Source organism: Arachis ipaensis, chromosome B5 (genome assembly GCF_059453495.1).
Source record: "Arachis ipaensis isolate K30076 ecotype BB chromosome B5, ASM5945349v1, whole genome shotgun sequence".
NCBI lineage: Eukaryota > Viridiplantae > Streptophyta > Magnoliopsida > Fabales > Fabaceae > Arachis > Arachis ipaensis.
This window is the reverse complement of record NC_142440.1, coordinates 128,857,421-128,882,061: the sequence shown is the minus strand read 5'-3', so window position 1 is coordinate 128,882,061 and position 24,641 is coordinate 128,857,421. Positions and strand designations below refer to the sequence as shown.

Here is a 24,641-nt window from a genome sequence, read left to right as displayed (position 1 = left end):
TCTACAAACCATATATTGATAATTATGAGAGGCCAACCTATTAAGTCTACTTCTCAAAAGCCTTAAGTACGTAATATCTACTCCTAGGCTTGAAGTACGTCAAATAGGCTTGATCACATCAACCCATAAGTCCCAACCTACCTACTAATTAGATTAGTAGTGGGTTGGCATCAATGAGTATCAAATTGATCACCAAGGGTTCTCAAATCACCAATTCATTGAGACCCAATGACTCAAGGTCGCTCAATTCCCTTAGCCTAGGCCAAGAGTCAAGAAAACTACTCAAAAACTAGAAGAAACATTTTAACAAACACTTAGAATGCAAGAAAAGTAAACATCATAAAATGCAAGAATTAAAAAAAACCCATAACTATCAATAGCAAGTAATCAATAATAGAAAGCAAGATCAACATAAAAGAACATGCAAACATAAAATTGCATTAAGGAAAATTAAGATCCAACAATTGTTCATCAACATTAAAGAGAGCAAAATAAGAAATGACAAGTAAAACTAGAAGAACAAAGATGTAGTAACAAGAAATTAAAAGAAAAGACTAAATCAAAACAAGAATTGAAAATGGGATTTAAGAAAATTAAACCTAAACTACCCTAAATTCTAGAGAGAAGGGAGAGCTTCTCTCTCTAGAATTCTAACCTAAAACATGATGAAAACTAAACTATGACTACTTGGTTCATTCCCCCTTCAATCCTTGGGTTCAATAGCATCAGAAATGGGTTGGATTGGACCCAAAATGAGCTGCAAAATCGCTGAGGGCGATTTCATTTAGTGGGCCACGGACAGCATCGGCGCGCACGCGTACATGGCGCGTGGGCACCCCTGAGCGCAAAGTAATATATGGCAAATTTTATATCATTTCGAAGCTCCGGATGTTAGCTTTCTAACACAACTAGAACCGCCTCATTTGGACCTTTGTAGCTCAAGTTATGGTCGTTTGAGTGCGAAGAGGTCAGACTTGATAGGTTTACGGTTCCTTCATTTCTTCATGAGTTCTCCCACTTTGCATGCTTTTCTCCTTACTTCTTCCATCCAATACTTGCCTTATAAACCTGAAATTACTCAACAAACATATCAAGGTATCGAATGGAATTAAAGTGAATTAAATTTAGCTATTTTAAGGCCTAAAAAGTATGTTTTCATATTTAAGCACAAATCAAGGGAGAATTGCAAAACCATGCTATTTCATTGAATAAATGTGAGAAAAGTTGATAAAATTCTCCAAAATAAGCACAAGATAAACCACAAAATCGGGGTTTATCAAATCTCCCCATACTTAAACCAAGCATGTCCTCATGCTAAGAATAAAGAAGGACAAGAAAAGGGTATGAACATTTATTCAATGCAAATAAACTATATAAACCTATCTACATGCATGCAACTAAATGCAAAATAATTCTACCTTCTTGGTTAAAAGTAAATCATTCCCCAAGAACACATATGAACAAGTAGGGCTAAGATCATATGATGATTCACAAACTCTACCAATTCAAATATCAAAATAAAGTACAAGTAGATTTGCAAGAAGAAAGCTCATGAAAGCCGGGAACAAGGAATTGAGCATCGAACCCTCACCGGAAGTGTATCCACTCTAGTCGCTCTAGTGTATAGGGTCGATCACTCAATTCTCTTCTACTCATACTTTCCAAGATTTGTTTTTCATCTAACAATCAACAATTATTTAATGCATGCATACATTCATCATGAGGACTTATTCATATGTTGTAATGGGGCTAGGGTCAAGGTAGGGATCTATATGGTCAAGTGAGCTTGAAATTTGCATCTTTGATTAGCCTAATCTCTCACCTAACACATATGACAATCTATGCAATTCTAATACACAACCTAGCTACCCATGATTCCCACTTTTTCACATACTCATGCATTCTCTTTAATTCTCATTCCATATGCATTGATTTTTATTGAACTTTACTTTGGGACATTTTTGTCCCCTTTTTATTGCTTTTCTTTTTTCTCTTTTTTTTTGTACATTTTTTTTCTCATATATTTTTTTTTTCTTCAAACTAAAATATATACAAAGATGTCAATGCATATGGTTTTACATATTTAATGCATAAGCATGTACCCAATCCCATGATTTTCAACAAAAATACAAAATACACTTTTACCTCAACCAATGTCCCAAGTTTTTCATACCCAAATGATACACACTCTCACTAGCCTAAGCTAATCAAAGATCCAAAGGGACATTTATTATTTTTCACTTAGGGGTAGTGATGTGCTATAATTAAGAACAAAAGGGATTCAATAGGCTCAAATTTGGCTAACAATAGTTGATGAAAGGTAGGCTATTTGGGTAAGTGAGCTAAATAAAATGATGGTCTCAATCATATAAATGCATGTATATATGGAACAATGGACATATAGAATCAAACAAATCAAATATTACAATCATAGAAAGAGAACAATGCACACAAGAATGAAAATAAGTGGTTATAAGATGTAACCACACAATTGGGCTCAAAACTCACATGCTTGTATTCTTAGCTCAAAAACCATGTTCCAAAATACATTCTTCAAGCAAGTACAACAAAAAAATTTTTCAAATTGGTAGGGTACCCTAAAAACAATTTCTTGGAAAAGAAATCATCACCCTAACCAAGTAGTCCTAATATAAAAAGAAATGATAGAATATATACAAATTATAACTAACATGCAATCTATCATGCAATGCAACAACTAACTAACAAAGACAAAAATTGAAAAATTGGTGTTGAAAAAGAAAGTTGTTACCCATGGAGATCGGTCGGACGCCTCCCCACACTTAGAAATTTGCACCGTCCTCGGTGCATGCAAAGAAGAGCAAGGTGGACGGGTTACTTCAACTTGTTGAGCTTCTTCAAAAGGATTGTGCAGGTGAACTTGTTTGTTGCTCCTTTTAGAAGCTTTTCCATTACTTTCCTTCTTGGTGGCCAACCTAAAAGGGAAGAAAAAGAAAGAAAATTATGCCTACAACAAAGATATCAAAGTAAGTAGAACATAGGCGGGGGCTAATGCCAAATAAGAGTAAGGTTCTCAACTATATGGTAGCTACAACATATAGGTGAGAATACAATATAAGCTAAGGCATATTAACTAACACTTGATGCAAGAGTAAAGTCAAAGCATGAAGAGAACACTCAAAAGCATCAAGTTCAAATAAGAAAGAGTTGATAGAAACAAGATTAGTGATAAGCATGAGAGCAATTGGTCCTATCCTAACTCAATGATAATGAGGTACAAAAACAAAGAATAATGAGTTAGGAAGGACTAAGCACTAATCTTATGTGTAGAGAAAATATTACAATTAATGTTAAACAAGTCACAAAGCACCAAGATTAACCAAGAAATTCTCAACAATTGAATATAAGAATCCAACACCATTATTAAAATAAGAACTTAGAAAAGAAAACAAGAACAAGTTATAAAAACAAAATTAAAATGCAATGGGTGATAATATGCAAATGCAACATATAAAAGAAGATGAAAATAAGAAAAATAAAAAGTGGAATTTTTAAAAGAAAAGAAGAAGGGAAAGAAAGTAAGAAAGGAAGAAAGAAGAAGAAAGAAGAAGGAAGAAGGAAAGATAAAGAAAATAGAGCAGAAAACAGGGGAAGCAGGGCGCGGAACCGACGCGTACGCGCACGGCACGCGTGCGCGTGGGTGGGCAGGCGAGACAAGCGACGCGTACGCGCATAGCACGCATACGCGCGGATGTGAAGATGGCGACCGACGCGTACGTGTCATGCACGCTTGTGCGTGGGTTGCGGCACAGAATAGGTATAACTTTGGCACAACTCTCTGATTTTTGTACCAGGAGTGTGATATGCACCACCGGCGCGCGCGCGCGCACAGCGCGCTTGCGCGCGGATGCTCGTTTTTTTTTTTTAAAACAGGGCACTCTCCTAATCTATAAGTATTCTAAAATAATCAAAATTAAATTCAACAATAAATCTTTTTGGTTTTTGAAAAATTTTCAAATATACTAAAAACAAAACTTATACTACAAACAAAATGCAATCTGACAACAACTATTCTAATCAAAGCATGAATGCAACAAACAACCTATCAATAAAAGCAAAATTCATAAGAATATAGAAAATAACAAAAACTACCTACAATGGCAACTCAAATCACTTATTAACCAAATCTAAAAGAAGTGGAAAGAGTTTACCATGGTGGGGTGTCTCCCACCTAGCACTTTTAGTTTAAGTCCTTAAGTTGGACATTTGGAAAGCTCCTTGTTATGGTGGCTTGTGCTTGAATTCATCTTGGAACTTCCACCAATGCTTGGACTTCAAGTAAGCTCCAAAATTCAAAATCAGTGGCACCAAACTTTGATGAAGTTCCACACAAGCTAAGGGCTTCCAAAATTGATCTTCATATATTCCCGGATCCCAAATCTTGTTTCTACACCCATCTTTAATTTGGTCATCATTATTCCATCCGGGTGGCATAACCTTAGAATTCTCAAAGAAGCTTCCAAACAACCTCCTAGACCCATGCCATTTGGTTTTACACCAACCATTGCCATTCAACTTTAAGCATGCAACCATCATGAACTTAGAGTGATATGTCCAACCACTACACAACTCTCTCCTACTCTTAACTCCACAAAGAGCTCTAAGTTGACCATCATTTTCAATCAAACCATATTCAAGTGAGAAAGTAAAGCTTAAGGATAAGAATTTTACCCACTTGAATGTTGTGTTGGATGATGGTGACTTAGGAAGGGTGACCTCCCCACACTTAGCCAATGTGAGATCCATTCCCTTGTGCTCTTTCTTTGCATCTTCTATCTCTTTGCAAGCTTCTTCAATTTCAACCTCTTCCTCTTGGTAGCTTCCTTCCAATTCAATCTCTTCTTCATTGCTCACCAAAAGTATGGGAGGTGAGGTATCTTCTTCCTTACCCTCTATGTCAAACCCAATTGGAGAGGATTCAATTGTACATAAGAATTCTTCAATGATTGAATCCATCTCTTGGTCAACCTCTTCAAAGGCTTCAACCACTTCTTCCGGCTCATTTGTCTCAACTTCTTCCCCTTGTGGCAATCCTTGTTTCACCCCTTCTTCTACACCTTGAAGCTCTAAACTCACTCCCTCACTATGCTCCATAATTGCCTCTCCACATTCGTCAATGGGAGTGTCTTGGTTGCTTAGGCTTATTTGGGAGGAGATCATCTTGCTAACAGCTTCCGCTATGGTAGCTATCTTGGCTTCTAACTCCTTGAACTCCTTTTGGTGAGAATTCATAATAGTAAGAGAAAATAAAAACAAAACTAGTAAGATATAATAAAAACTAACTCCTAAAACAAGCAAAAACTACCAAAGAAGCATATTAACACATATACAATAGCCAATAATGTAACACCATTGCAACTCTCCGGCAACGGTGCCATTAATTTGATAGCAAAAATTGTTGTCGGTCTAGATTTTCTTCCTAAAGAAAGGAATTGTTTCGTTGTAAGCATAGTTCTAAACCAACAAACAACTCTCACATCAAATTAAATTTTTGGTTGTCACAAGTAACAAACCCCAAATAAGAATTAACCGAAGTATTTAGACTCTGGGTCGTCTCACAAGGAATTGCAATGAAATGCTCAATTATTGGCTATAAAGGGGGTAAGGAGGTTGGTTTTATATTTTTGCAAGAAATTAAATGGAAAGAAAAATTAAATGACAAGAAGGTAAAAATGACAAGAACTAATAAAATGAAGGAAAAGATACTCTTGACTAGACATAGGTAATTGAGATCAACATCCTTGTCTACAAACCATATATTGATAATTATGAGAGGCCAACCTATTAAGTCTACTTCTCAAAAGCCTTAAGTACGTAATATCTACTCCTAGGCTTGAAGTACGTCAAATAGGCTTGATCACATCAACCCATAAGTCCCAACCTACCTACTAATTAGATTAATAGTGGTTTGGCGTCAATGAGTATCAAATTGATCACCAAGGGTTCTCAAATCACCAATTCATTGAGACCCAATGACTCAAGGTCACTCAATTCCCTTAGCCTAGGCCAAGAGTCAAGAAAACTACTCAAAAACTAGAAGAAACATTTTAACAATCACTTAGAATGTAAGAAAAGTAAACATCATAAAATGCAAGAATTAAAAGAAACCCATAACTATCAATAGCAAGTAATCCATAATAGAAAGTAAGATCAACATAAAAGAACATGCAAACATAAAATTGCATTAAGAAAAATTAAGATCCAACAATTGTTCATCAACATTAAAGAGAGCAAAATAAGAAATGACAAGTAAAACTAGAAGAACAAAGATGTAGTAACAAGAAATTAAAAGGGAAGACTAAATCAAAACAAGAATTGAAAATGGGATTTAAGAAAATTAAACCTAAACTACCCTAAATTCTAGAGAGAAGGGAGAGCTTCTCTCTCTAGAATTCTAACCTAAAACATGATGAAAACTAAACTATGACTACTTGGTTCATTCTCCCTTCAATCCTCGGGTTCAATAGCATCAGAAATGGGTTGGATTGGGCCCAAAATGAGCTGCAAAATCGCTGGGGGATTTCATTTAGTGGGCCACGGACAGCATCGGCACGCACGCGTACATGGCGCGTGCGTGCCCCTGAGCGCGAAGTAACATATAGCAAATTTTATATTATTTTGAAGCTCCAGATGTTAGCTTTCCAACGCAACTGAAACCGCCTCATTTAGACTTCTGTAGCTCAAGTTATGGTCATTTGAGTGCAAAGAGGTCCGACTTGACAGCTTTACGGTTCCTTCATTTCTTCATGAGTTCTCCCACTTTGCATGCTTTTCTCCTCACTTCTTCCATCTAATACTTGCCTTATAAACCTGAAATTACTCAACAAACATATCAAGGTATCGAATGGAATTAAAGTTAATTAAATTTAGCTATTTTAAGGCCTAAAAAGCATGTTTTCACATTTAAGCACAAATCAAGGGAGAATTGCAAAACCATGCTATTTCATTGAATAAATGTGAGAAAAGTTGATAAAATCCCCCAAAATAAGCACAAGATAAACCACAAAATCAGGATTTATCAATGAACTGTCCCTCCTCCAAGTTCCTCCACTCCTCTTTTACCATCCTCAAGAAGCCATCATGAGTAAATCATGAGTCCAAGCTCCGAAAAGGTCTCGGTCCCCCTCTAATCCGTGTGACCTCCGTAATCATTGGACAGTGGTCCGATAACCCTCTAGGTCCCCCTCGCAGCCGTGTATCAAGAAACTCTTCTAGCCACTCTAAACTAACCAGACCCCTATCAATGCGGCTACATGATTGCCCTCTGAACCAGGTGAATAAGCGATCAGTGACTGCTAAATCCACTAACTCCATATCTTGGATCCACGATTTAAACTCTGCTGCCGACACTGTTAAGGAGGTACCACTCTTTCTCTCTTCCACATGAGTTATCTCGTTAAAATTTTCCATGTAACAGAACGGTACTTGACATAACCCAGATAGGAAGCTCAGCTCTTCCCACGTATTAAGCTTTTCCGCCCTTTCATGCGGCCCATAAACTAGGCAGAAAGCACAGGGGAAGTTATTTTTTAGTAGCACACCTTCCAAGCATATCCAGCGATTTCCTTTATAGCAGTTGTTCATCTGGAACACCGTTTCGTTCCACATTAATAATAGACCACCCGCAACACCAACCGATCCAACACACTCCCATTTAACTGCACCAGTACCCCACAGTTGCGCTATATCAAAATTTGTCACAATCTCTTTCTTTGTCTCTATCAGGCCTAGCATATGCACTTTAAATTTTCTCCGAAAACTCTTTACCATACTCAGTTTGCCAACACCCGCCAACCCCCTAATATTCCAGGAACTAAAAATCATCCTAGAGCACTTATACACACCTTTTTTCAAATTTTCGGATGACTTCTCCGTGCTTTCTCCTTCTGCTTAGCCAGCTTCTTCTTTTGCATAATTGCCTCATTCTGTGCATGTAGGATTGCTATGATGTCATCTTCCTCGTCATACTGCACCGCTCCAGATTCCACTGCAAGCTTCCATGCTTCCTGGTTTTCTCGCATTTCAGCTGTCCTTCTGTTCTCAGACGTTTCCGTCTCAACTCCACTTCCTTCATCACAAGGGGCATCGCGCAAACCCTCTGAAACTCCCCCTCCCCACCGGCCTCTAGCTCCCCCTGTGAGCCTATGTTGTCACTTTCCTCTGCCAAACCAACTCCCGAGCGTATGCCATCCCCTTCCATCTGAGAGCACAAGACGCCCTTATGGCTATCCTCAACATATCTAACACCACCCGCTGCCGGTCCTGGACCCCCGCCAGAGAGATTCACTGCCAAACCACCCTCCACCAGCAGTGGCATCCCCGGACCAAACCCCCCATACCCGGTTCCCCGCTCAATCCTCCCCGGTAGCCCGCTGCCTTCCTCCCTCCTCGCAGGTGTCCCGCTTAACCCCCTCGCCCCCAGTCGCGCATCACCTCCCCCAGCAAGTTTTGCTACTCGATCTGGGTCCCTATCACCAGCTACAATCGCACCATCAGCAGCCGCGGTCGCTCTACCCCTCCCCATCATTGTAAGGGGCATCACGGGTTGGTCACCCTCACCCAGCGGTTGAGACACGTTCTCCAATCCGAGGCCCCACCGGCCTCCCTTCTGCTTATCGCAACAAGCAAGGTCGCACAACCATGGTTCCTTGCTCCAGCGTCACCGCACCGTGCACAAGCAGCCCAATCCCCAGACCTACCCGACTGAGAACCCCCCTGCACCTTCTCTCCAATCCAAGCTATATCCAGCCCAATAGGGAGCCCCTTCACCGAACCAAAGTGAGGAGCATATGGGCCTCGGGATTTTGAGTCCAACATTACATCATGTGGCTTAGAGAAATCAAACTGGGCCTTGGAGCAATTAAAGCCCAACCGAACCTTACTTGTGATGTCACCTGTAGCAACCACCCGATCTTTATCGAAGCCCCAAGACTGAGTCCTTTCTGACGCATCTTCTTCAATCTCAGCTCTTCCCTCCCTGAGATCAGCAACCGTATTCCTTGTCGTTACCGATTTTGAATTCAAAAAACTGTTACACCACTCATCCAAAATATCGGTTTGAATTACACTTATACCCTTCGGATCCCCTTCCACTCTATGCGGCATGACTACCTCCTCAGCCGCTGTATCCGACCACCCCAGATGCATTGGACTTCGCGTACCGATGATGCCGTCAATGTTCCCAGCAATCCCTGGCATCACATCAGCCGCCACCCCCTCCGAATAACCAACCGGATCACTGCCCATCTCCTGAACAACTACCTCAAACCCAGTCGAGCCCACCGTTAAGCGAATTCTTTCAGAAATAGCTTCACCCCTCCATGTATCGATCAGCATGCAACTAGCCCGAAGCGACGTACTTGGGGCAGTTACATTATGACAAACCACAATCTCACCCCACTGGCTACCAATCGCACGGAACGTATCCTCTGTCCACACATGTAGTGGGACTCCATAGCACACAATCCACACTCTTCTCTTATCACCTCGTTCTTGGTCATTCCAACTGCACACACTATGAAAGAACTGCCGAAGTCCATCCCCACACCCTTCCAGCGCCTCTTCCACACTCTTTGTACTATCAAATATCAACAAGGCCTTGTACCTCCCTAGCTCACAGACCTTAACAACGTGAGGACAGGCCTTCCTGCTGAATTCATTCAATAGGCTAAAATCAATTGACCTCATGGTACTCCCAATCACACTCCTCTGAAGCCACTCCACATTAGCCTTGTCAACGGAGGCCTCCAGCACCGTTAGTCCCACTGTTGTATGACCCTCCTCAAGAGCACGTGTTGAAGTGTTCACAGATCCCAACCCTACCCCTTGAACCATGTTCTGAGATGAAGGGAGTCCACCTGTGTGCTCCCTTGCTGCGTCATTGACCTCGGCCTGGCGAAGCTGCGTCCGTCCCTCAGTCACCACCACAGTTGGCGCTATCTGCCCCGTTGAATCATCCCTCCTATACTTTGCCTCCCCTACAAAAATTTCTTTTCCCCTTAACCACATGTGATTCATCTCCGCAATTGCCTTCAACGCTCCTCCCTTTGTAGTATACCGCATGAATGCAAACAGGTAGATCATTCCATTTCTCGTCTTCCTTCAAAGGTATATGTCGTTGATCCGTCCCGTCCAAGAGAATAACCCAAATAACTCTCGTTTCGAGATATCAGCTGGTAAACTTCTACAAAGACACTGAAAGAATCCCGTTACAGACAAACGTACTCCTCCCAATTCCAAACCCAAAGATCCTTCATGTACGTACTTATTATATGAAGTATATATCCTGTACATATTAATTTATGCACTTTTTATAGTAATTTTTATGAAGAATTCGTATACTTTACTTCTTAATCTATAACATGTACGCCATTTTTTTCTTTTTTTTTTTCTTCGATCGTCTTTCAATTTTTTTGATCGCCTTTTATTTTTTCTTTTAGTTTGTTATTTCTTTTTTCTCCCTATTTTTTCTCTTATTTGTTACATTATTATGGTTATTTAATTTTTTATAATATTTTATTTAATATTAATATCATTTTCTAAAATAAACGATAATTAATTATATAGATAACTATTTCTTAAAGTGAATAATAATTAATTATAAACATAATCATTTTCGGAAATAAATGATAATTAACCATTCACTGATAAATAATTTTTTAAAAGGAACTGACGTTGGGATTTTTGCCAGTAAAGAATTTCATAAAAACAGTCGCGTTGTAGATATAGTCTCTAAACCGACAGAAATCCCTTCGTACAAACGTTTTGGTTGTCACAAGTAACAAACCCCTTTAAAATTGATAACCGAGTATTCAAACCTCGGGTCGTCTTCTCAAGGAATTACAGGGAAGTATGTTCTTATTATTGGTTATGAAGATTGTAAATTGGGGGTTTTGGAAGTTTGGGCAATGCGCACAGGTATATTTTCGAGCAATAAAAATAAATAAATAACTGTAAAATAAACTCTTGGCAAGGTATGAGAACCGAAAATCCTGTCCTTGTTATCCTTATCAGATGTGATGAGAATTGGGTTTTAATCCCACTTAGTTAAGTCAAGTAAACTAATTAGCTTGATCCTCAAGTCCTAGTCAACTCCTGTGGAGAGACTAGTGTTAGAGCAATCCTAGCTAAAGCAAAATCTGCCAATTTCAATCACTTGCTGAGTTTGATAACTCAAGTACTACCAATCACTTGACCAAAGCCAAAAGGGAGAAAAATATCTAAATTAAATTAAAAGCATCAATATAAGCAAAGCAAGGCAATCTTAAATCTGAAATACCTCAAATAATATTAAATAAAATATGCAGATCTTAACATGAAAAGTTCATAAGCCAATTGGGCAACATATCTAATACAAGCATTGAAGCATCTGAAAGTAAAAAGAGGAATATAAAGTAAAAGGAATATTAAACCTGGGATTGAGAGTCACTCCTAAAACTAAGAGAAATCCTAAATCCTAATCCTAAGAGAGAGGAGAGAACCTCTCTCTCTAAAAACTACATCTACTCCTAAAATTGTAAATATGAGAGCCTCCCTCTGAATGGATGTATTCCCCCACTTTATAGCCTCTAATCTGTGTTTTCTGGGCCGCAAACTGGGTCAGAAACAGCCCAGAAATCGCTGGAGAAGAATTCAAACACGCTGATTTCTGTCACTGCGACGCGGCCGCATGGATCACGCAGTCGCGTCACCTAGCGTCAGGGGAACTATAGCATATTATATATCAAATCGAAGCCCCGGACGTTAGCTTTCTAATGCAACTGGAACCGCGTCGTTTGGACCTCTGTAGCTAAAGTTATAGCTGTTTGAGTGCGAAGAGGTCAGGCTGGACAGCTTAGCAATTTCTCCAACTTCTTGTATTCCTTCCACTTTTGCATGCTTCCTTTCCATCCTCTGAGCCATTCCTGCCCTGTAATCTCTGAAAACACTTAACACACATATCAAGGCATCTAATGGTAATAAGAGAGGATTAATAATAAGCAAATATAAGTCCAAAGAAACATGTTTTCAATCAAAGCACATAATTAGGAAGGCAAATTTAAAACCATGCAAATAGTATGAATAAGTGGGTAAAGAGTAGAAAAAAACCACTCAATTGAGCACAAGATAAACCATGAAATAGTAGTTTATCAACCTCCCCACACTTAAACACTAGCATGTCCTCATGCTAAGCTCAAGAGAAGCTATAAAGATGAAGAGGAATGGTAGGATGTATGAAATGCAATCCTATCTATATGAATGCAACTACATGCAAAATGCTTCTACCTACTTGCTTTAAAAGTAAACAAATTCTCCAAGACAAACATAAATCAGATTTCACTAATGCAAATCATAAAATAAAAATCAGGTAAACTTGTAAGAAGACAGCTCATGAAAGCAGGAAACATAGAATCAAGCATTGAACCCTCACTGGTAGTGTATATCACTCTAATCTCTCAAGTGTATAGGGTTATTCAATCTACTCTTCTCTAATCATTGTTTCTAAACCTTGTTCTTCATCTAACCAATCAACAAATATTTAATGTACCAATGCAAACATCATGAGGTCTTTTCAAGGTTGTAATGGGGCTAAGGTAAAGGTAAGGATATATGTATGGCCAAGTGAGCTATAATATGAATCCAATTAACCTAAGCTCTCACCTAATATACATATACTCTATATACTTTTAAATTCATGCCTAGCTACTCATAATTCCCACTTTTGTATAATTCCCATACTCATGTACCAAATTTTCTTTAATTTTTTATCACATGTGCATTGATCTTTTATTAACTTAACATTGGGGTAATTTTGTCCCCTTATTTACTTATTTATTGAGTATTTTTGGATTTTTCTCTTTTTTCTCTCTCTTTTTTTTTAGAGAAACAAACATAACTTATCAATATATATGGATTTTCTATTATTTTTCTATTTTGGTTTTTCATGAGTAGGTTCCCAAATTCCTGATATTCAAATAAATTAGAAACATTATACTTTTCCTTTATTAACCCATGTTCCCACAGTTTCCCCATACTTAATTAACACACTATCTTAAGCTAACCAAAGATTCAATTGAGATATTTAATTATTTTTCTGCTTTAAGGCTAGTGATGTGGTAAAATACAGAACAAGAGGGGGTTAAAAGGCTCAAAGTGGCTGACAAGAGTGATTTAAAGGGTAGGCTTATTTGGGATAAGTGAGCTAAAATCAAATAATGGCCTCAATCATATGCAAACATGTAAATACACTAAATAATGGACATATAGGTTGGAACAAAATATAGATTACAATCATAGAGAAGGGAACACACAGGAATAAAATATTTATGGTTAAATAATGTAACCATGTAAATAAGCTCAAAGTCTCACAGGTTGTGTGTTCTTTGACTCAAAAACCATGTTCCAAATACAACTTCAAATAAATTTAACACATAAAATTTTTTATTTAAATTAGTGAAATTTTTTCAAAAATAGGATCTTAAAAAGAGATTTATTATTTTAACCAAGTAGTAACTAAATGCACACAATCAAATAAATATGCAATCAAATATGCAGATGCAACAATGAACAAATAAAGAAAATAAGATTATTGGTGTTGAAAAGAAAGTACTAACCCACGGAGATCGGTATCGACCTCCCCACACTTAAAGGTTGCACCGTCCTCGGTGCATGCTAAGATGTACAAGTGGACGGGCTGTTCCAACTGATGCTTTTCTTCAAGGATTGTGCAGATGGACTTGTTTGTCTCCCCTTTTAAGCGTCTTCCGGTTCTCTTCCTGGTGGCCATCCTGAAAGAAAAATAGAAGAAAGGTAACCCAATAATAGAGATAAGAAAATAAATGAAGTATGGTTGGGTTAATGCCAAATGATAAGGGTCTCATTTACATGGAAGCTTCAACATGTACGTGAGAAAACAAATAAAAGCACATAGCAATTCAAGAGTGCAATAATTTGCAACAATAGGGAAGAGAGTGTGGGTAAGGAGAGGTAATGTAAATTCATGTCAATGCAAAAAGTAATACAGGTATAAAAGATTGGCATTGATATAAATAATATAACCTATCCAGAATAAAACAAGTCACTAAGCACCCAAAAATAATTCAAGGGAAGATGCAACAGTTAAATATGAAAATTTTTAACACCAAAGGAAAAATAATTAATTTAGAAAAAAAAATAAAAATATGCACAAAATTAAGATGCAATGAATGAAATATGCAAATAAAATAGAATGAAGGTGAAAGAAAATAAGAAAGAAAGAAGAAAGAAATAAGAAAAGATAAGAAAAATAAGGATTAGAGAAGATAAGATAAGAAAATTGGCTGATCTGGATATTCTGTGCGCCGCTTGTGACGCGGACGCGTAAGTGACGCGGTCGCGTGGTGCGCAAGAAGGTCAGGTGACGCGGACGCATGGGTCATGCGATCGCGTGGCCTGTTTTGTGCGATTGGCGCGAGTGCAGCCTCGCGGTTGCGCAACTCTCTGTTCGAAACTCTTTTTGCCAAAATTCTGGGTGACGCGATCGCGTGGTTGACGCGGTCGCGTGGGTGTTCATCTTTTGAAAACGATACGAACGCGTGGGGCACGCGTTCGCGTGGGAGGGCTTGGGCTTCCAGCACGAGTCCAGCCCAACTCCAGCACAACTTTCGGCCAAGCAGCCTTTTTCACGTCGATTTTCAGGGCACGCGGCCGCGTGGGTGACGCGGTCGCGTGGGAGGCCAAAGTTCCTACGTGACGCGGACGCGTCGTAGACGCGGTCGCATGGGTCGATTTGTGCCACTGGCACGCCTCCAGCCACGCTCCAGCGTGACTCTCTGTTCGTTTTTATTTTCTCCCCTCTCCTTGCGACGCGGACGCGTCGCTGATGCGGTCGCGTCGCGTGGCATTTTTTTTTAATCTAAAAAATGAAGAATGCAGTGTTAATATGAATGTGATGCAAAACTCCAGGTTCAATATAACAAAATAAAATAAAATTCAAAAACAAATAAAACTAAATAAAAATGAAAAAGGACGATCATACCATGGTGGGTTGTCTCCCACCTAGCACTTTTAGTTAAAGTCCTTAAGTTGGACATTTGATGAGCTTCCTGTTATGGTGGCTTGTGCTTGTACTGATCCAGGAATCCCCACCAATGTTTGTACTTCCAATAGCCTCCGGGGTCCCAAACTAAGCATGTAAAGCCCTTAAGAAGCTTCAAACAGATTCTTAGGCTCCCGGGGTGACAAATGCCAGAACAGATTCCAGGATCCCAAACTTTACTTTTACACCCGTTTTTGTCTCGATCTGCATTTTTCCAGCCGGGTGAAAGGTGATCTGAATTCTCACTGCAGCGACCAAACAGCTTCCTAGACCCATTCAGTTGAGCTTTATACCAACCTTTGCGTTTGAACTTAAAGCTTCCAACCATGATGAACCTTGCAGGACAATTCTTACCACTGGCCATCTTCCTCCTACTCTTAATGTCACAAAGAGCTCTAAGTTGACCATCCGTCTCCAGTAGCCCATATTCAAGTGGAATTAGAAAGCTAAGGGATATGAATTTTACCCACTTGAATGTTGTGAAGGATGATGGCAACTTAGGGGAGGTATTTTTAATGAAATTGCAAGTTCTACTCCCTTGTGCTCTTCTCTGATAATTACCACCTCTTTGCAAGCTTCTTCAATTTCAACCTCTTCCTCTTGGCAGCTCTCTTCCAATTTAATCTCCTCTTCATTGCTTTCCAAGGGCATGGGAGGTTTTGCTTCTTCTTCTTGAATCTCCATCTCTTGATCAACATCTTCCAAGTCTTCAACTATGATATGCTTTGGAGGTGGTACACCCTCCTCAGCATCAAATTCAACCGTCTTGGAAGGAGGCTCTATGTCTTGACTTTCCCATAGAGGTTCTACATCTCCTAGATCTTCAACCAACTCTTCTTCTTGAACAATGATAGCTTCTTCTACTTGTTCTAGTACGAATTCATTCTCTGTCTTGTCCACTGGGGTTTCTGGTATCTCCTTCATGCTACGCTCTTCACTAGACTGTCCACATGGGACTGTGGCTGATCCTTGTGTATTTAAGTACCCTGAAACCCATTGAATTACTACTTGCTCCAGTTGTTGAATGGTTATTTGAAATTTATTTACTGTTTCTCTTAGGTGAACCTCTGCTTCTCGGGTTGCCGGACTTGGACATGATACAAAAGAAAGTGGTGGTGGTTGGGAGTGATTGGATTGGAATTGGGGTTGTTCTATATATGGTTCATATGGCTCATAAGGTGGTTGGTATGGTGGTTGAGGGTTAGGGTCATATGGAGGTGAATGGCGGAAAGGGGCTTGTGAGTTTGATGGTCCAAAGTTATGTTGAGGAAAGGGTTCATAGGCATATGGTGGTGGTTGTTGATAGTCCATTGGAGGTAGTTGTTGCCATGAGGATTGATCAAGTCCTTGTGGCTTCTCCCATCTTTGATTGTTCCAACCTTGATGCATGTTCTCATTGTAATTTCTTCTTCCTGCAACATAATTGTAACCATACTCATAGCCAAAGGGGTGAGAGTTCATAGTAAATAGAAATTAAAAATAAAAACAAATTGAAATTAAAAGGTTATTTAAATTTTTAATTTGAAAATTAAATTTTGAAAATTTTTAAAATTGAATTTTGAAATTTGATTTTTTTTTAAATTTAAATTTTGAAATTTGATTTTTGAAATAAGATAAGATAAAATAAAAATTTTAAAATAAAAACCAATAACCTCTTAACTTAAGAAAAAGCAAAAATAAAAATAAAAACAAATAAACAAGTAAAAATAAAATATTTACAATAACCAATAATAAGGCACACGTTTGCAATTCCCCGGCAACGGCGCCATTTTGACGTTAGGATTTTTGCCAGTAAAGAATTTCATAAAATCAGTCGCGTTGTAGATATAGTCTCTAAACCGACAGAAATCCCTTCGTACAAATATTTTGGTTGTCACAAGTAACAAACCCCTTTAAAATTGATAACCGAGTATTCAAACCTCGGGTCGTCTTCTCAAGGAATTACAGGGAAGTATGTTCTTATTATTGGTTATGAAGATTGTAAATTGGGGGTTTTGGAAGTTTGGGCAATGCGCACAGGTATATTTTCGAGCAATAAAAATAAATAAATAACTGTAAAATAAACTCTTGGCAAGGTATGAGAACCGGAAATCCTGTCCTTGTTATCCTTATCAGATGTGATGAGAATTAGGTTTTAATCCCACTTAGTTAAGTCAAGTGGACTAATTAGCTTGATCCTCAAGTCCTAGTCAACTCCTGTGGAGAGACTAGTGTTAGAGCAATCCTAGCTAAAGCAAAATCTGTTAATTTCAATCACTTGCTGAGTTTGATAACTCAAGTACTACCAATCACTTGACCAAAGCCAAAAGGGAGAAAAATATCTAAATTAAATTAAAAGCATCAATATAAGCAAAGCAAGACAATCTTAAATCTGAAATACCTCAAATAATATTAAATAAAATATGCAGAGAAAAGTTCATAAGCCAATTGGGCAACATATCTAATACAAGCATTGAAGCATCTGAAAGTAAAAAGAGGAATATAAAGTAAAAGGAATATTAAACCTGGGATTGAGAGTCACTCCTAAAACTAAGAGAAATCCTAAATCCTAATCCTAAGAGAGAGGAGAGAACCTCTCTCTAAAAACTACATCTACTCCTAAAATTATAAATATGAGAGCCTCCCTCTGAATGGATGTATTCCCCCACTTTATAGCCTCTAATATGTGTTTTCTGGGCCGTAAACTGGGTCAGAAACAGCCCAGAAATCGCTGGAGAAGAATTCAAACACGCTGATTTCTGTCACTGCGACGTGGCCGCATGGATCACGCGGTCGCGTCGCCTAGCGTCAGGGGAACTATAACATATTATATATCAAATCGAAGCTCCGGACGTTAGCTTTCCAATGCAACTAGAACTGCGTCGTTTGGACCTCTGTAGCTAAAGTTATAGCCATTTGAGTGCGAAGAGGTCAGGCTGGACAGCTTAACAATTTCTCCAACTTCTTGTATTCCTTCCACTTTTGTATGCTTCCTTTCCATCCTTTGAGCCATTCCTGTCCTGTAATATCTGAAAACACTTAACACACATATCAAGGCATCTAATGGTAATAAGAAAGGATTAATAATAAGCAAATATAAGTCCAAAGAAATATGTTTTCAACCAAAGCACATAATTAGGAAGGCAAATGTAAAACCATGCAAATAGTATGAATAAGTGGGTAAAGAGTAGATAAAAACCACTCAATTGAGCACAAGATAAACCATGAAATAGTGGTTTATCAGGTAAATTCCATTGGACTCAGAAATGATACATTGGAAGACTCAAAAGATTCTGCCAATATCAATAGGTTTATTGTTCCGCTCCTGTATCTTCCAAAAAGAAAAAAGATCTCTGAGAGCTCTTTCCTGGATCCGAAAGAGAGTACTCGGGTTCTCCCAATAACTAAAAAGTGTATCATGCCTGAATCTAACTGGGGTTCGCGATGGTGGAGGAACTGGATCGGAAAAAAGAGAGATTCTAGTTGTAAGATATCTAATGAAACCGTCGCTGGAATTGAGATCTCATTCAAAGAGAAAGATATCAAATATCTGGAGTTTCTTTTTGTATATTATATGGATGATCCGATCCGCAAGGACCATGATTGGGAATTTTTTGATCGTCTTTCTCCGAGGAAGAGGCGAAACATAATCAACTTGAATTGAACAACCCTCAACACAAGCAAATCAAGTATAATTTTCATGCATTATTGTTAGATTGGTCTTAATTTTTTTGAAAATTTAGCCGTCAAGGATATATTTGATGCAAGTCAAAAAACTTTCGAGACAAATTGAAACAAAATAAAACTTAGGGGTATTTTTAAAACTTTTGTCAAATTTCGGGGACAAAAAATATACTTTACCCTTTATTTTTCTTCTTTTACTTATCCTTCTTTCTTTTTATATGAATTATTAATATTATTATTCTTAGCTAATTACTTGCTTTTATTTGTTTTTGTTAAGATCTATCTTTTCAAATTTACAAAAGCTTGAATTTGCTGCTCTTGATTTAACAGGCAAAAATGATTTAGAATGGACACTTAATGCTGAAACCCATTCGATATCCAAAAAATTTGGAGATACCATAAAAAAAGAACTAGAATCCTCAAGCAAAGATAAGACTAAAGCACTTATTTTTCTATGTCATCACCTTCATGAAGGGTTGAAAGTAGAGTATTTGACTGTTAAAGATTCACAAGAATTATGGACAAATTTAAAAGAAAGGTACAAACATTAAAATACTATATTATTGCCTAAAGCTTGTATGAGTGGATACATTTAAGGCTGCAAGATTTTAAAAACAGTCTGTGAATACAATTCTTCACTTTTTAAAATAAGTTCTCAACTAAAATTATGTGGCCAAGAAGTCACCAATGAGAACTTAATGGAAAATTTTTTTTTCACATTCCACGCTTCCAACATACTGTTACAACAACAGTATCGTGAAAAGGTTTCAAAAGGTATTCTAACTTAATAGGTTGTCTTCTATTGGTGGAACAAAATAATGAATTATTAATGAAAAATTATGAAATCCGTCCAACTGGCTCAACCGATTTTCCTGAAGTGAATGCGGCATCTCGTGAACATAAAAGAAATCATGGTCAAAATAACGGTCGAAACCATGGTCATGGCCGTGGATGTGGACGTGGTAAATGGAACAATAGGGTTCCTACTCATAACCAAAAATAGAATAAACATGAGAAGCGTGCTCTGAGCCATAATGTAAAAAATTTGTGCTATCAATATGAATTAAAAAGTCATTGGTCACGTATATGCCGTACCTCTAAATATTTTGTCAAGCTATATCAAGAATCTATCAAAAGGAAAGGATAAAAATAAGAGGCCAATTTGACTATACAAAGAGACAAAGTTGAAATTAATGGTATTGAAAAGGAACTAAAATTCATCGATAATATCTTTATAGACCTTGATGACATCTTTGACATTAGCAACCCATGAAAGTCTAAACCAACTCATTTTGGTGACCCAAGTGATGTTACTCATTTAGATGAATCAAATTTCTTTTAAAAGAACATTAATTAGAAATTTATCATTTTTTTAGATGTTTTCTTTCTTCATAGTTAGTTTTTTTCTTTTAGTTGTAGTCTCTATTTGTTTCCGAAACTTTTGTATTTTTTTATTAATAGTAATTTGTTTTTTTATTTTCATAATGAAGATATGGATTTTTTTCACGCTTCGTTCAAATTTAACAATGAAGAAGTATGTCTCATTGACAGTGCTTTAACACATATAATACTTAGAGATAAAAGACATTTTGTCTCTTTTGTTACAAAGAAAATAAATGTAAGTATGATTATTGGTAGTACAAAAATGATTGAAAGCTCCAAAAAAACTACTATTGTACTACCTAAATGAATCAAGTTCTTTATAAATAATCCATTACTATCAAGTAAGTCTCATAGAAACTTACTATGTTTTAAAGATATCTGCCAAAATAGATACCATGTAAAAATCGTAAGAGAAAAAAATAATGAATATCTCTATATTACAACTAGGATATTAGGAGAAAATATGTATTAAAGAAACTACACGCTCTCCCTTCTGATTTGTACTACACTACTATTAACAATGTGGAATCACATGCCATAATAAATCAGAAGATTACAAATACAAATGTATTTACAATTTGGCTTAACCAATTAGGACATCCAGGTTTAATCATGATGAGAAGAATCATCGAGAATTCATCTGGTCATCATCTAAAGGAACATAAAATTCTTCAATTCAAGAAAAATTAATTACAAGACCATCACAAGAAAAAATTGGGATCACAAAAAAAAATTGGGATTGAATTACCATCTTTTTTGCAACGTATTCAGAGTGATATATGTGGGTCCATTCACCTCCATGTTGACCGTTGATAAACTACTATTTTATAGTTTATATTGTGTTTAATTGTGTGGTTTTGTCATGATCCTTACCCACTTATTCATCAATTTAACATGCATTTAGATTTTCTTCCTAAATTTAGTACATGTTTGAAAATTGCTTCCTAGAGACTCTAATTATTTAATTTTAATTCTCCTTTATTCCATTCGATGCCGTGATCTGTGTGTCAAGTGTTTCAGGCTTTATAGGGCATGAATGAGATGGAGATTGGAGAGGAAGCTAGCAAAAATGGAAGGAACACAAGAATTTGAGGAGATAACCAGCGAGAAGTGATGCGGTCGCATGGCTCACGCGACCGCGCGAAGGAGCGCAAATCGCAGTGACGCAGCCGCATGGCTTGCGCGGCCGCGCGGATTGGAAAGCGCAAGCGACGCAGTAGCATGGACGACGCGAACGCGTGGAGAGGAAAAAGCGCAAGCGACGCGTCCGCATGGATGACGCGATCGCGTGACATGTGCGATCTGCATAATCTGCAGAATTTGCTGGGGGCGATTTTGGACCTTATTTCGGCCCAGTTTTTGGCCCGGAACAGCAGACTAGAGTCAGAGAAAATGCAGAAACAACAGACACATTCATTCAGTAGTTTTTTTTTATCTAGTTTTTTTCACTCTCTTAGGTTTTTTCTCTCTAGTTTTTAGAATTTTAATTTTCAATTGGTCTTAGCATTAGAACATTGAGAAGAGTTATTTCCTCATCAAGACTTCATCATTCTAGTTTGTTCTCTTAACTTGGTTTTATTCTTCCATATTCTTTGTTATGTTCAATTTGCATTCAGATACTTTTATGATTAATTAATGCAAGGATTATTTCTTTTTTAATTCAATTTCAATTCCAATAATCATGTCTTCTTTTAATTCCCTTTCATGTGCCATGGATTCTTTATTTACAATGCGTGAGTAGTTTCATTACTTGATGGGGAGTTGATTAAAAGGAACTCTTGAGTTGGAAGGATTGAAGGAGAAATTTGTAGTTGGGTTAAATGTTGGATTGCTATCCTGTCACCAACGCCAATCCCTTTGAACTAAGTGGGTTGCAACTCGTGAACAGATCTGGCATTCCAACTTGTTTGACTTTCCCTTACCTAGTAAAGGATAACCAAACAGAGTAACCGTTAATTATAAATCAATCTTAAAAAAATCACTCCATCAATGATAGAGATTCTAACTAATCAATTCCCAGTCAAGGCTTTTATTTATATTATTTAAAATTCCTCAATTTAAATTCCAAATTACTTAGCTCAACTTCTTGGAACATCTGATTAATAAAACAACACACTTTTCTGCAACTCGTTGGGAGACGACCTGGGACTTAAAACTCCCAGTAATTTTAATTTAAACTCTCTGTGACATATTTTTAAATTGATAGGCAGATTTTTGGTGAGTTAAGAACTATACTTACAACGTAACCATTTTAATAAATTTTTAATTCACCAGCTTCTGCGACCCATCAATTTTTGGCGCCGTTGCCGGGGAGTTGCAATAGAGTGCTAATTTTATTAATTATAATTTATTTATTTGTATTTTATTTAATTTTGCTGCTATGAGCTGCATGTTTCTTCCGTCAAATGACACGTTCACTTCCTGATCCGCGCTTGCTAATATTCGATCCTGAAATTGAAAGAACAATTTCACGAATAAGGCGAGAACATCGTAGGTTAGCCCGCTCTGAGGGAGGATCTGAAAGTGAATCTGAGGAAGAAACCAGCCCCCGTTCTACTGATTCGGTTGTTTTACGTGCAGAAAACATGGCAGCTAGAAGAGTTACCATTCAGGAGGAAGGAGCTCCTGATTTTACAATGCAACCGTTTCAAGCGCATCATCCAGCGATAGCTACGGATTTTGAAATAAAGACCGCACTGTTAAATTTGATGCCCAAGTTTCATGGCCTACCTGCTCAAGAGCCTATCAAGCACTTGAGAGATTTCCAGGCAGCCTGTTCTACTGTCAGGCGTGATGGCACTGATGAAACTTCAATTCTGCTGAAAGCTTTTCCATTCTCTCTTGAGGGAAAAGCAAGAGAGTGGTACTACACTCAACCTATAGAAAATGTATCCAACTGGGATACACTCAGAAAGGAGTTTCTGGAGAAATTCTTTCCATCTGAAGTTACTGATAAACTGAGGAAGGATATCTCTACAATTGTTCAGGATGACAATGAGACTCTCTTTGAATACTGGGAGCGCTTCAATAATCTTCTGGAAGCATGCCCCCACCACATGATTGACAAGATCGTGCTACTCAGCTATATCACACAAGGTATGAGGCCCCAAGATAAGACCACATTGGAAAGTGCCAGCAATGGGTCTATGAAGAAGTACAAGACCACCGATGAAGCTTGGCAATTGATCAGTGATTTAGCTGAATCTACTCGGAACCACAGACAGAAGCAAGGCCGTTCAAAAGCCGTTGCAGAAGTATCTTCTGGCATAGAGACTGCTGCTCTAAATCAAAGCATCTGTGAGATGACCAACCTGCTGAAGCAAATGCAGTTGAATCAACAAGCTCAGCAAACTCAACCGCAGCAAAACCAACAACTAGTTCCACAAAGAATTTGCGGAATTTTTGCCGATTACAGCCATTACACTGATGAATGCCCGCAGCTCCAACAAGAAGACAACATGGTGGCATCCACTCACAACTTCTATGACCGCCCCAACCAAGGGTATAGTCAAAGTGGAAATAATAACCATGGATGGCAGGACAATTCAAACCAAAATTGGAGGGACAACAATAATAGGGGAGGCAGAGATAATCAGGGAAATCAGAGGTGGAATAATAACAACAACAGGCAGCAAAATCAACCTTACCGAGCACCTCACCTGAGGCAAAACCAAGGACCACCGAACAATCAGCAGCAAACCTCTCAATTTACTCATTCTTCTGTATCTTCTAATGAAGATTTATTATAAGCTTTTGAGAAAAGACAACTGGCCATGGAAAGTACCATCGTGAACACTATTAACGCCAATCTGAATGGTCTCACCTCTACTCTGCAAGCTTTTATGACATAGCTTGGTTCAGCACAAAATTCCAGTAACCAACCTTCAAGCACCACTGGAATCCCCTCTTAACCATTACCCAATCCAAAGGGAGGCATTAATGCCATCACCCTAAGGTCTGGAACCACACTGCAGGAGAGGAATAAGGGGGAACCAAGCTCACCAGAATACGCCTCAGCTGAAGAGGTGGTAGAAATCGAAGATGTTGAAGAGGAAGAGGATATACAGGACATAGCTGAAGAAGAGATAGCTCAACCACAGGAAAAAGCACAAAAAGGCGCAGGCACCACAGAAAACACTACTCCCATTCCATTTTCACAACTTGCAAGGAAGCCCAGGAAGCAGCTGGAACCTGATCCTAAAATGGTAGAAATATTCAAAAAGGTTGAGGTAACTGTTCCCCTTTTTTATGTTATTCAGCAAGTACCTAAATATGCAAAGTTTCTAAAAGACTTATGTATCCATAAAGACAAAATTAATGAACTAGAAACTATTCCTTTAGGTAGTTCTATATCTGCTTTAATGGGAGGATTACCTGAAAAATGTAGTGATCCAGGTCCTTGCATAGTTAGTTGTACTATTGGTAGTGTAGTAATTTATGATTGCATGTGTGATTTAGGAGCATGTGTCAGTATAATGCCTTTGTCCATATATGATGTTTT

General features: G+C 38.0%; 1 protein-coding gene and 1 non-coding gene across 2 annotated transcripts; both read right to left on the bottom strand.

Moving 5' to 3' along the window:
* Nucleotides 1–7,128: 7,128 nt before the first annotated feature.
* LOC148565757 (uncharacterized) lies at nucleotides 7,129–7,809 on the bottom strand. Its single transcript, XM_088487225.1, has one exon. The coding sequence runs from the start codon at nucleotides 7,807–7,809 to the stop codon at nucleotides 7,129–7,131; it is 681 nt and encodes a 226-aa protein (XP_088343351.1).
* Nucleotides 7,810–23,094: 15,285 nt separating this feature from the next.
* On the bottom strand, nucleotides 23,095–23,202 carry LOC148565756 (small nucleolar RNA R71). The gene has a single exon (XR_015884712.1). It is a non-coding gene; the product is annotated as a small nucleolar RNA R71 (small nucleolar RNA).
* Between the last annotated feature and the right edge of the window lie 1,439 nt (nucleotides 23,203–24,641).

Excerpts from the sequence above, each read along its gene's own strand:
- LOC148565757 (XM_088487225.1), bottom strand. The coding sequence starts at position 7,809 with ATGGTAAAGAGTTTTCGGAGAAAATTTAAAGTGCATATGCTAGGCCTG.